We start from the raw sequence: 14,284 nt of genomic DNA, 5'->3' as shown, positions 1-14,284 counted from the left end.
TGATCTCATGGGCCTTGGCTCTGAAAACCCCTCAGCAAATGACTGCCCCTCACTTTGGAGCTTGCAACATTGTCCCCAGAACACACAGGCCTCAGCTGCACACCCACCATCACCTGAAGGGCAGCTGGTCCACTAATCAGCCTGAGGTCCAACCTCACTATTGGTTTTCAGCAAATCAACCTGCCTCTGTTTGCCCTTTTCCACCGAAAAATGCCTAAGTGAACACAGAAAAGGCTCCCATTTTCAGAACCGGAGACTCCAATAGGAAAGAACCACTGTAAGTGTGAATTCCACCAAGACAGAAGAGCAGGACTGCCCTGAGTTCAAGGGAAAGTCCAAAAGCCTCAGGGACAACATGGAACTATCAATGCACAGATGGCACAGGCCCTGGCGATGTGTCCATGCACAGGTGACACAAGGCCTTGAGGTGCATCATGCGTAGGTGACACAGTGCTCTGGGGGTGTATCTGTGCATAGGTGACATGGGGCCCTGGGGGTACAGTGCATTCACACACAGGTGACATGAGGACCTGGGGGTGCATCCATGAACAGGTGACACAGGGCCCTGAAGATGCACGCTCCAGTGCGAAGAACTGCTGTCAATTCTGTTGATTCTGCTCACTTTTCCAGGGACTGGGCTGGTCACATGGCCCCTGGCCACTCGAGGCCCAGGAGTGCAGTACTGTCACCAGCATAGCCCAGAGGGGACAGAAATATGTGGCAAACTAAACAGCAGGATATCAATCACCAATGTTCTCCACCTACAAGAAGCATTTTGTTGAGCTTTCTTTCTCTAGTTTTATTATGACGAGCATGGGAACTTCTTTACACTTTTCAAATACAAACTGTATTATAGAGTTTAGTATCCTTTTTCAAATAACTGCCTTTCACTTACCACCACTATTACAATTCTGAAATGTCTCTCAAGGCAACATACACTACACACACACACACACACACACACACTCACATGCCTATGCACACATTCCCAGATGTGGACACCACTCTGTGGGTCATCTCTACCGCCTTGCACACAGAGCTGTGCCTAAGCTGTGCCACCAGCCTGAGTGATGGTGACCACCTTCAGAGAGGAATGAAAGGATCACAGTCCTCTCACAATGGTATGCATTGCTTGATGTTTTCAAAGTCCACTGCAGCATCTGCTTAAGAGCCTGGTGTGTGGTCTGTCAAAGTGGTTAAGACAACCCTACTATCTCTCCTGCTGAGATCCAGGTGTGTGGGCCACTTTATCTCCTTGGTATATGGAATTTGTCCTGCTCTGCCCACACCCACACCATGAGCCCTGGCAGCAGAGTCCTGGCTCTGACCTTGTGGAGGCCTCCACCATGCATCTGGGTCCTGACCTGTCAGTCAAGGCAGCCTCCGGCAGCTGTTGCTGATATGCACACCCTTTTCAAACACTCACCCAACCTCAGGATTCCCAACTCTCTCAGCCTCCTGCTCACCTCCCTTTGTTCTCAGCATGGTTATTCCTGCTACCTCCCCCACACCTGAGCCCACTAAGCTCATCTGGGGTGTGACGTTTTCAAGTCATCTGAATGCAGCATATGACTTTTGGGGTAGGATGAAATAGGTTCGGAGGACGCAAAGGCACTGATGGTTTAACAAGCACTGATTCTGTTGTTGTAGGTGCCAAGAGATTTTTGTTCATTCACTCATTCAATGAGATTCACTAAGTACTTGCAACAGGTCTGCCTCTATTCAGGGTGCTGGGTAGAGCAGTCATAGAAACCAACCAAGCAGGAAACGATGGACTGCGGGGAGCAGGGGCTGTCCAGAGGCTCCTGGGGAAGATTCACCCAGTGATGCTTGAGGAGAGAGCTCAAGGAAGTGAGGCACATTCCACAAAGCACCCAACTTCGATTCCTGAATTTCTGAGAGGTTTCTACATAAAATGTAAATAACAAGTCATTTCCTAAATGGTCATGACAAAAAAGACTTTGATAAAGCCTGGGTGATAAATGGTAGGTATATTATGTCACACTGAGTCTGCCCTTTTGATGTGGTAATGTATATAAGTATGCATATAAATGAATTACCTCAGCAGGAAAACTATGTGGGCTTGAATAAATCGAAACCTCAAAAATATAGAAGGACTGAGTAGTGATGCCAGGGTTCTTTTGAAGATGTCTGGTATTCTTTAATTCTGCACACTGTGTCATTTAATCTGCTCAGGAAGGAGTTCTTAAAAAACATCATTTACCATTATCCATACATCTGCTATGGAGAGATGTCCCGTGCTGAACTTACAGATAAGGGACTCTCTCTGGAATCATTGCTTCAGTTTAGCAACGACAGATCAGTAGATTTCACCTCGTGGCAGACACGCTTTGAAGAAAATGTACAAGGTTCCATCAGCTTATATAAATGTCAAAATCACTAAATACACGCAAAGATTCGCCCTTACATACATTTCTTGCGTCTTCCACAGAAATGCTGTCTTTGTGGCAGTCCCAGGTGAAGGTCACTGCTGTGCAGGGGTTGATGCGCCAGCTCCCATGTCCTGGAGGCCACCAGGACCTCACTGGCCCCAGGAGCATGGGGCTGTGTGGATCTCTTATACAGTATGTGGGATGGGGAGCTGCCCTGAGCAGCGCTGCCGAGTTTCCACAAGAGGTGTGAAGGAAGTGGCTTTAGGAAGTAATCTGCCTCTTCTGTTCGTATCATGCCTGACTGGAAAAAATAAAAGGAAAGAAAGAAAACACAATTAGACTTTCTGTTTGAAGCCAGGGCCGATTCTCCAAGCACCGCATTTGTTATCCTTCTCTCGGAAGCATGCTCTTCCCTCCAGTGACAGCGAACACTGGAAAGGTTCAGAAACCCTGGCTGAGAGTTAGCAATGGGAAAGGCCCCACACACAGCCTGAGCTCTCTGGCTCTGCATCCCTCCTGAGCTCTCCGGCTCTGCATCCCTCCTGAGCTCTCTGGCTCTGCATCCCTGCAGAAAGGGCGGCGTGGAGCTGCTCCAGGACTGGACTCCAGGAATGAGAAAGGGACAGAGGGTGCACAGCATACCAAAGTCAGTTAATTTACACCAAAAGCAATGACGGTGCAAGAAAGAACACCTGCACACTTAAATATTAAATATTCATATTGGTGAGGGGTCTCAGATAAAGCAACAAAAATTAGAATCCTAATAGGGTAACGTGCAAAACTCTGTTAAAGCGAATTTGAAAACAAAGCAAATGTTACACTTTCTAGAAGAGTGTAACTTAACAAAATTAATCCTGAGGAAAGCATAGAAAATTTTTCTTGGGGAATCTGGAAGGTTTTTCTAAGCAAGATATTAAAGGAAATAGGAAAGCAGTGATTTTATAAAAATACTAAAAATGTCTGTAGAGCAAAACAGACTAAATACAATGTTCAAAATCGTAGAGACAAAATCGACAGATTGCATTTTTACCTTTTAGGGTGACAAATATTTTTAAGATCTTGGTAGTACGATTGTTGGTGAGCATGAGGACAAACAGGCAATCTCACATTCTGGGAAATGTAAACTGAGGCCCCACTCAGGAGGCAGCCCCAGGGCCAGCCCATACATCTGTACACTACAGACATTATGAGTTAAAGTGCACAATTCAACTTCAGGGAGTTAACTTCTGGGCATTCTCGCCAAATATCTCTTGTAAGAATTTCTTAAATATCAGTGAACCAGGTGTGAATGTGTATGGCAGCATTGCTTATAATAACAAAACAGCAAAAACAAAACTAAAAATAATAAAAACAGGAAACAATTTAAATGGTTACCAGTAAATTCAGGGTCAATTTTCAAAGTACATTTATTTAATTGGAGGTTATATAGCTACTAAAAATTGGAGTTATGTACTGATGATAATTATAATTAAACATGTTTTTTAGTTCCTGAAGCTGAGGCCCATATTTTCTATATACTACCTATTGATTACTCATCAATAGGTAAGTTCTGTAAGGTATCAGTGTCCCTGTTTTATGGGTGAAGAAATAGAGATGTAGAATGATTCAGTAATGTTTTCAAGGTCAACTGGCTAGGAAATACAGTGTAAGGATTCGAATGAAATCAGAGTACATTCAGAACTTGTAAGTTTAAGGTTTATACTACAGGGTTTCCAAAAGGTATTAATTTGTTAAAAGTGTATAATAGAGTATATAGTGTGCTCTCAATTATGTTCATTTTAAAAGTTGTGTATCTACACTTAAAGAATTTTCTTGGATGACTGAAGATAAATTCAAGTCAAATTGGATGGTGGAACAACAACCATCTTCAGGGGGAAAGCCTCTTCAGGAGGAGAAAGTTGAGTAGGAGGGATGCAAAAAGAAAATTATACTTCATTTTTATAGCTCTCTGCACTACTCAAGTTCAAGTCTGTGCATTCCTTCTTTTAAAATAATGTCAATGGCATTGCTGGATCATTGGATTACAAATGAATTTTAAAAGTCCTAATAAATGTTATTACATATTGCTCTAATTTTATAATGCAATCAACTCCTATGGTACCCATCAGGGTACCATTTAGAGCTCTCCAACACTGAACTATTAGTATTACTATTGTGCCAATTTTTTCAGTGATTTTGCAAATCTAGTCCTGCACACTGACTGAGACACTCATTAGGTATTCTCAGCTGCTGACCCACGGCTTCCAATGTCCATTCTAAATTTGTCTCTGATGTGGGAAGCCTGTGTCTGATTCTCACTTGGGAGTTGTGGGGAGACTTCCCTTGCATTAATGTCCATGTAGTGAAGCCCTGTGTGGGGCTGGGCTGTCCTGGGTGAGTTTGGGCATTTGTACAGTGTGAACTGCAGGCATGGAGGAGCATTTCCTAGACCTTGAGAAAACGCCAAACACAACTCTCAAGGAAAATAGGGTTTGGGGTGGGAGACATAAAAGGAAGAGGAGAGCAGGTTTATCAAATATTGGGAGAGGAAGCATTGGCTGCAGTGTTACCACTGGGGGTGAGAGGAGGCAAGACCAAGGTAAGCTTGATAGACTATCAGAGAAGCCATCAGCATCACTATGGGGGGTAGACCTCCTGGGGCCCAAATGCCACATAGCCATGGGAAAGTGAAATTCTTGGAATTTATGCCCAGGATTGAGGGAGGGGCAGAGGCAGTCTTTCCTGCAGTGCTATTCATGAATGACTTTGGAACCTTCTTGGCCTTCTAGAACTCCAGGAACTAAACGAAGACACAACAACACTTTACCTTTTGCAGTTCTACCAGGGAATGCCAACTGTGAAATAAATTAAATAATGGTTAGAGCCAATTAGGTTTCAACCTTTTTGCATTTTAACTGAGAAGCGTAAGCAGTCATCGATGTGTTCAACCTTGTATAACGCTACCCAATTAGTTTCTCCATTACCTAAGGTAACCAGTTTAGGTATTAAACCAAAAAAGAAGAAAAGTTCACGCATGGCTTAAAACAATAACAACACTTTTTGGTATGCAAACAATTGCTCACTTTTCAAACCACCCCTCAGAAGATGATTGGCTCTTTAAGAACCTAGAATAGACGTGATTCAGTATCTCCCCTGCAGGTTGCAGCAGACTGATAGAAGGCAATGGCCTGGTGATTGGACACTGCAGAATTTATCATCCCATTCTCATACTTATTAGCTGTGTGACTTTGGATGATTTACTCAGCCTTTCTGTGCTGTTCTGTCATCTAGGATGCAGATATAAGAACAGCTACTTGTCACGAGTTTGTAAGACTTAATATTCTTAAAGTATATGATCTAGTGAACATTCAAACAAGATTTGCTGAATTAATAAAACGAAGGATGTAAAATATCATACTTCACCCTGATGATCTTTGCTCTCCTTCTGATAATTCAGAGAGCCCCTGAGGAATTTTTCACTCTGCAGCTGGAGATCCCTCTGAAGCCCTGAGTGTTGGTGTACCCAGCACCACAATCATCTCAAACACAATATTGTTTCAGATCTGCTGCTTTGCTTTTTACACTCTTTCTGGATTCCTGGCCTACACACTTGTGATCTAAGACAGCTGTTTCCTATTCAGAACCATCTCCTCCTTTTCCCTAGGCTCAAGGCTACATTCTGGGTGGCCCAGGCTAAGAGGACCAGATCCCCAGGCGAAGGTGTCCGGCAGCAGTTGGCAGATTTTTGAATTTTGAATTTTCTTTCGTTTTTTTTTTTTTTTTTTTTGAGACGGAGTCTCGCTCTGTCGCCCAGGCTGGAGTGCAGGGGCCGGATCTCAGCTCACTGCAAGCTCTGCCTCCCGGGTTCACGCCATTCTCCTGCCTCAGCCTCCCAAGTAGCTGGGACTACAGGCGCCCGCCACGTCGCCCGGCTAATTTTTTTATTTTTTAGTAGAGACGGGGTTTCACCGGGTTAGCCAGGATGGTCTCGATCTCCTGACCTCGTGATCCGCCCGTCTCGGCCTCCCAAAGTGCTGGGATTATAGGCTTGAGCCACCGCGCCCGGCGGATTTTTGAATTTTCATTAACAAAGTCATCAAGCATTATACTTATTTCAATAATAACTTAGTCTGAGTCACAATATTCAGTATTTAAATAATTCCAATTTCATGAAATTATAGAGCATAGTAACTGATAAGACTGATATTTCGACATCCCTTGATAAACAACAGATAAAAATACAAAAAAAGTTACTTCATTAGCTTGTTGCATTATTAGTTTGCAAGCTATTCTAAAAGATAAGGTAAATTGCAGAAGATTAATGTTTTCTTCTTATCAGAATGAAGAATATTTGTTTGGAAACTCAAAATGTCTAGAGGAACCTGCCTGTAGCTCACAGTAACCACTGGAATGTCAGGCGTGTGGATTATTAACCAGGCTTCAGAAAAGGCCAAGTCCTTCAGGCTTTGCAAAGGACAGGCTTTGTTCTCACAGGGCCTGCCTCTCTCATGACCAATTCTGGAAATCATTTTACATTAGAAAACTCACCAAACACTTATGTTGCCTTCATAAGAAATGAACGAATATGTGTTGTGTTACTGCTGGGAAACACTAGTTCTGAGCAATGTAAGTAAAGAAAATATCGAAGCTTGGCAGGAGGATGTTTACTGTAGTATATTTGTTGTCATCCATAATTAAAAGTTGGTAGATTTCTATTAATTGTGATCTGTTGAGATTCATAGAAACTGCTCATTAAAGTTTTCATGAATCAAAAAATAAAATAGAAATTAAGAAGAAATGAATAAATGCCCAATCACTGAGATTATCTCTACTGCAGTGAGAGAGACTCCCAGTGAACCAGTTCTAAGCGTGTCTCAAGTGACACTCTGTGCCCTTTTCATGAGAGCTACCTATCAATAAACACAGTAAAGAAGTCATTGGACTCATTATGAGAAAGAGGCATTTTAATTTTCAAGTGATTTCATTTTTACTCTCCTCCATCTTTTCTCCTGAAGTGTCATTCGTTTTGGGAATATTCTATGCATTCTAGGTCTTCTTAGTGATATTTCAGAAACGCTAGACAGTTTCAACTTTTGTCAAACTTTAATCAAAGTGAAACTTTGCTTTTTATTTTCTTCCAACCTCAGAACCAAATAGGAACCTACACCGAAAGCCACAGTGAGTTTTGTTGTGTGATTATATGTGATATCTTGAAAATAAAAATTTGGCTAAAATTTTCTAAGAAGTTTAAATAAACCAAAAAGCTTCCTTTTTCTCCAAGAAATTGTGTATCTGTTTCTTTTTGCTCCTCTCTCCACTACACCTGACTTAGGCACTGGGCTCACTCAACCTTTCTGTCTTCAAGGACGATGGGGCTGATACGTCGGTCACAGGAATCACGCATCGTCCTAAACCCAAAGAAGTCCAGGCTTCATGAGTTCAGTCATTTTCTCAGCTGTAAACTTGGCCCCGGTCACCTTCCAGTGGCTTATATATAGACTCAAACTACTAACGTTTTGACACTGGACACTCTGACAAAGTTTCTGGTTAAAGCTGAATCTTGTGAGTGATGAGTTATTCCCATCACCCTACTCCATCAGAGAGGCCTCAGTCCTTGGTTTCTTATAAAGCCCAGTTCCTCCTACAGTGACACCAGCACACATTTGTAAAACATGAATACCTGTTGTTTGTGCATGAGGAGGAGAGGGGGTAAGGGTGAGGCAGGGCTGGACGAAGGAGAAGCAGGACTGGGAAGGCGTCATCTGGAAGTTGACTGGATAAAGGCATAGATGGAATTGTTGAGTTCTACCTGGATCTAGTGGCCTGGCTAAACTGGACCAGTGTAATAACCATCCCAGCGGCAGAAGTGTGACTTGGGTGAAGTGCCAACTGTCTACATGCCCCACAAATACTGTCTCAGATGGCCAACGTGCCTCCCAGCCATGGTTTCTGCACAGCTGGGCACACCTGAATCATCAGCCAATCAGACTTTGATGAATTCTATGGCAGCAAGAATGCTGGAGAAAGCAGACTGTAATTTAATAGTATAATTTAAGAATGCACTATCATTATCCTTAGTTGTTCCAAATTATCATTAACTGTAGATTTACTCAAAACCATTCCTGTATCTATATGGTCCTTGCTCACTAGGAGAAGCAGTGACTTTTTTCGTATGTTAGAATCTCATCACAGAAACCTCAAGGGTACAACACTGAGAACATTCACATTTCTGGCCTTGTTCTTAGAGCGTGAAGAGCTCTCATATTTTTAGAATTTATACTCATTTAATTCACCTGGACTTTAATTAAATTTACCAAGATTTCTTGCCAAACTCAACAAGCTAATCTTCATAGTGACATAACTTTTGATGAGAGCTTAGATGAAAATGATATTTGTGACTTCCTCCATCCCTGGCTGAAGAAGGAATCTGGAGTGAAAGGTAATCCTCTGTTAGGGGTAAATACTTTTTACCCATGTCTTAGGGTTTTCTAAGAAGGGAAGGACACAGGCGCACAGGACTTCTCAAACCCAAAGTGCAAGAAGGAAACATTTCAGTGGGAGAGAGGACGTTCTCAGCATTGTCCTTGCCCGTGGTGTCAAGGGGAGGGTCAGGTGGAGGCAACCAGCTGTGAGTGAGGAACAGCACAAGCCTGCTGAGAAGCCGATATTAAGAAGGCAGAGCCAGATGGCCAAACAGAAGCTTCCACCAAACCTAGAATAATATATGCAGAGAAAATATCCCTAAAACGTGAAGGAGAAATAAAGACTTCTAAACAAACAAAAGCTGAGGTATTTAATCAACACCAGACCTGTCATCCAAGAAATGATAAAGAGATTTCTTCAATATGAAAGAAAAGGACATTAGTGAGCAATAGAGAAATCATGTGAAGGTAGAAAACTCACTAGAAATAGTAAATACACAGAAAAACACAGGATTTTATAATACCGTAATTACGTTTGTAAGTCAGTTATATCTTGAGTAGAAAGACTACAGCATCATCAAAATAATAACTATAGCATCAAAAATAATAACGATAGCAACTTTTTGAGACATGATACAGTAAGATACAAGTAAAAACAACAAAAAGTTAAAATGCAGGAGGACAAAGTTAAAGCACAGAATTTTAATCAGTTTTCTCTTTGCTTGTGTCTTAGTTTGTTTATGCAATCCTGATAAGCAGTCATCAGTTAAAAGTAATGAGTTATCCTGTAATCCCAGCCCTTTGGGAGGCTGAGACAGGAGGATCATGAGGTCAGGAGATCGAGATCATCCTGGCTAACATGGTGAAATCCCATCTCTACTAAAAATACAAAAAATTAGTTGGGTGTGGTGGCGGGCACCTGTAGTCCCAGTTACTCAGGAGGCTGAGGCAGGAGAATGGCGTGAACCCAGGAGGCAGAGCTTGCAGTGAGCCAAGATCACGCCACTGCACTCCAGCCTGGGGGACAGAGTGAGACCCCATCTCAAAAAAAAAAAAAGTAATGAGTTATTATAAGATATTATTTGCAAGCTCATGGTAACCTCAAATTAAAAAAAAAAAAGATACACAAACAGTAAAAAGCAAGAAATTAAAACATACCACAGAGAAAATAACTTTCACTGAAAGGAAGACAAGAAGGAAAGAAATAAAATGCCACAAAAAACCCCAGAAAACAAATGACAATCTAGCAGGAGTAAGTCCTTACTTATCAATAATAAAATTGAATGTAAACAGACTAAACTCTCCAGTCAAAAGACATAGAGTGGCTGAATGGATTAAGAGCAAAAAACAAGACCCAATGACCTGTTGCCTACAAGTAATTTCACTTACAGATATACGGAGACTAAAAATAAAGTAATAGAAAAAGATATTCCATGCAGATGGGAAGGAAAAGGGCTGGAGTCCTAAACTTATATAAGACAAAATAGATTTCAAGACAAAAACTATAAAAAGTGACAAAGAAGGTCATTATATGTTGATAAGAGGGTCAGTTCAGCAAGAGGATATAACAATTGTAAATATATATGCACTCAATATCGCAGCACCCAGATATAAAAAGCAAATTGTTATTACAGCTAACAGAGAAATAGATCCCAATGAAAAAACAGCTGGAGATTTCAATGCCCATTATCAAGACAAAAAATCACCAAAGACACATTAGAATTAATCTGCATTACAGACTAAATGAACCTAACAGATATTTACAGAACATTTTATCCAATAGTTGCAGAATACACATTTTTCTCCTCAGCACATGAATAATTCTCAAGAATAGACCATGTTAGGCCACAAAAAAAATCTTAAAAAATTTTAAAAACCCTGAACTTCTATCAAGTATTTTCTCTAACCACAATGAAATAAAACTAGAAATCAGTAACAAGAGGAATTTTGGAAACTATACAAACACATGGAAATTACATAATATGCTCCTGAATGACCAGTGGGTCAATGAAGAAATTAAGAAGAAAATTAAAAATTTATTTAAAAAATGATAACAAAAATACACCATACCAAAATTTATGGGATAAGGCAAAAGTATACTAAAAGAAAAGTTTATAGATATAACTGCCTACGTCAATAAAATACAAAAACTTCGTTTTTTTTTTTTTTTTGAGGCGGAGTCTTGCTCTGTCGCCTGGACTGGAGTGCAGTGGCCAGATCTCAGCTCACTGCAAGCTCCGCCTCCCAGGTTTACGCCATTCTCCTGCCTCAGCCTCCCGAGTAGCTGAGACTACAGGCGCCCGCCACCTCGCCCGGCTAGTTTTTGTATTTTTAGTAGAGACGGGGTTTCACCGTGTTAGCCAGAATGGTCTCGATCTCCTGACCTCGTGATCCGCCCGTCTCGGCCTCCCAAAGTGCTGGGATTACAGGCTTGAGCCACAGCGCCCGGACACAAAAACTTCTAATAAACAACCTATTGGTGCATCTTAAAGAACTAGAACAGCAAGAGCAAACAAAATCAAAAATTAATAGAAGAGAAAAAATAAATATCAGCAGAAATAGATGAAAGTAAAACAAGAAAACAATAAAAAGAACAACAAAATGAGAAGTTGGTTTTTTGAAAAGTTAAACAAAATTGGCGAACCTTTAGCTGGACTAAGAAAAAAAAGAGAGAAGACCCAAATAAATAAGATTAGCGATTACAAAGGAGACAGTACAGAAATACAAAGGATGATTCGAGGCTTCTGTGAACAGCTATATGCTAATAAATTGGAAAACGTAGAAGAAATGGATACATTCCTAGACACATACAAACTACCAAAGTTGAATCATGAAGAAATCCAAAACCTGAACAGACCAATAACAAATAATAATATCAAAGCCATAATACAAAATCTCCTAGGGAAGAAACACCCAGGATCTGATGGTTCTACTGTTGAATTTTACCAAACTTGTAAAGAATTAATACACTCCTACTCAAACTATTCTGAAAAACAGAGAAGGGAATACTCCCAAATTCATCCTAAGAGGCCAGTATTACCCTGATATCAAAACCGGATAAGAACACACCAAAAAAAAAAAAAAAAAAAAAAAAACGAAACTACAAGCCAATATCCCTGATGAACACTGATGAAAAAATCCTCAGCAAAACACTAGCAAACCAAATTCAGCAAGACAAAAAAGATGATTCATCATGACCAAGTAGGATTTATCTCTGGGATGTAAAGATGCTTTGACATAGACAAATCAATCAGTGTGATGTTCTGTACATCACATGAAGAGAATGATGGACAAAACCCATCAAATCATTTCAACTGATGTTGAAAAAGCATTTGACAAAATTCAACATTCCTTCATGATAATAATCATCAAAACACTAGGTATAGAAGGAACATACCTCAACACATTAAAAGCCATATATGGCAGACCCACAGCTCGTGAAGTACTGAATGGGAAAAAAGCTGAAAGCCTTTCCTTTGTGATCTGGAACACAATAAAGATGCTCACTTTTACCACTATTACCCAAAATAGTACTAGAAGTCCTAGCTAGAGCAATTAGACAAGAGAAAGAAATAAAGGGCATTTGAATTAAAAAGAAAGGAGCCAAATTATCCTTCTTTGCCAATGAAATAATCTTAGATTTGAAAAAATCTAAAGACACCACCAAAAAATGATTAGAATTGATAAATTCAGTAAAGTTGCAGGAGATAAAATCAGCATACAAAAATCAGTAGCATTTCTATATGCTAACAATGAACAATTTGAAAAAAGAAACCAAGAGAGTAAATTCATTTATAATAGCTACAAATAAAATAAAACACCTAGGAATTAACCAAAGAAGTGACATATTTCTACTATTAAAACATTAGGGAAACTCTCCAGAACACTAGAATAGGCAAAGTTTTCTTGAATATACCCCATAAGTACAGGCAACCAAAGCAAAAATGGACAAGTGGGATAACTGCAAGTTTAAAAGCTTCTGCACAGCAAAGAAAATAATCAACAAAGTGAAGAGGCAACCCACAGAATGGGAGAAAATATCTGCGAGCTACCCATCTGACAAGAGATTAACAACCAGAATACATAAGGAGCTCAAACAACTCTACAGGAACAAAATCTAAGAATCTGATTTAGTAATGGGCAAAAGGGCTGGGCGTGGTGGCTCACGCTTGTGATCCCAGCACTTTGGGAGGCTGAGGCGGGCAGATCACCTGAGGTCGGGAGTTTGAGACCAGCCTGGTAACATGGAGAAACCCCATCTCTACTAAAAATACAAAATTAGCCGGGTGTGATGGCATATGCCTCTAATCCCAGCTACCTGGGGGCTGAGCCAGGAGAATTGCTTGAATCCAGGAGGTGGAGATTTCCATGAGCCGAGATCGTGCCATTGCACTCCAGCCTGGGTGACAGAGTAAGACTCTGTCTCAAAAAATAAAGAAATAAATAAATAGAAATAAAAATAAAATAAAATTTTAAAAATGGGGGAAAGTTATGAATAGACGTTTCTCAAGAGAAGACGTACAAATGGCAAACAGGTATATGAAAAGGTGCTCAACATCATTAGAGAAATGCAAATCAAAACTACAATGTGATATTCTCTCACTTCAGTAAAATGGCTCTTATCTGAAGAACAGGCAACAAAATGCCAGTGAGGATGTGGAGAAAAGGGAATCCTCGTATACTATTGGTGGGAATGTAAATTAGTACACCCACTCTGTAGAACAATTTGGAGATTGCTCAAAAAACCAAAAATAGAGCTACCATAGGATTCAGCAATCCTATTCCTACGTACATTTCCAAAAGAAAGAAAATCAGGATATCGAAGAGATGTCTGCACTCCTATGTTTATTACAGCACTATTCTCAAAAGCCATGGTTTGGAAGCAATCCAAATGTCCGTCAAAAAACAAATAGATAAAGAAAACATGGCACAGGTACACAATGGAGCACTATTACATCACAAAAAGGAATGATATCCTGTCATTTGCAACATGGATGGAACTGGGGGTCATTACATTACATGAAATAAACCAAGCACAGAAAGACAAATGTTGTGTGTTCTCACTTATTTCTGAGGAGCTAAAAATTAAAGCAATTAAACTTGTGGAGCTGGAGAGTTGAATGGTGGTTACTAGAGGCTGGGAAGGACAGTGTGTGTGTCAGCCTTGGGAGCATGGGGGCTGGTTAATAGGTATAAGGATATAATTAGATAGAATGAATAAGATCTAGTATTTGATAGCACAACAGGGTGATTACAGCCAACAGTAATTTATTATATATTTAAAAATAACTGAGAGAGTAGAACTAGATTGTCTGTATCACAAAAAAACGATAAATGCTGGAGGCGATGGATATTCTATTTACTTTGGTGTGATTATTACACATTGCATCAAAATATCTCATGAATCCCTGAATATATGCACCTACTATGTACCCATAAAAATTAAAAACAATTTTTAAAAGACAAATTTAAAAAATAAAAAAATTAATT

At 40.2% G+C, this 14,284-nt stretch overlaps 1 protein-coding gene across 1 annotated transcript in view; it reads right to left on the bottom strand.

Moving 5' to 3' along the window:
• Window positions 1-14,284, bottom strand: part of ADAMTS16 (ADAM metallopeptidase with thrombospondin type 1 motif 16) — a 186,833-nt gene that overhangs the window by 142,881 nt on the left and 29,668 nt on the right. The window contains exon 4 of the mRNA XM_033178754.1: window positions 2,433-2,694. Coding sequence (XP_033034645.1) covers window positions 2,433-2,694 — 262 coding nt within the window. The remainder of the gene's footprint in view (window positions 1-2,432; window positions 2,695-14,284) is intronic.

Source organism: Trachypithecus francoisi, unplaced genomic scaffold, assembly GCF_009764315.1.
Source record: "Trachypithecus francoisi isolate TF-2019V2 unplaced genomic scaffold, Tfra_2.0 Lachesis_group2, whole genome shotgun sequence".
NCBI classification, from domain to species: domain Eukaryota; kingdom Metazoa; phylum Chordata; class Mammalia; order Primates; family Cercopithecidae; genus Trachypithecus; species Trachypithecus francoisi.
Note: the sequence above shows the minus strand (reverse complement) of the source record. Positions and strands in the feature narration are given on the sequence as shown.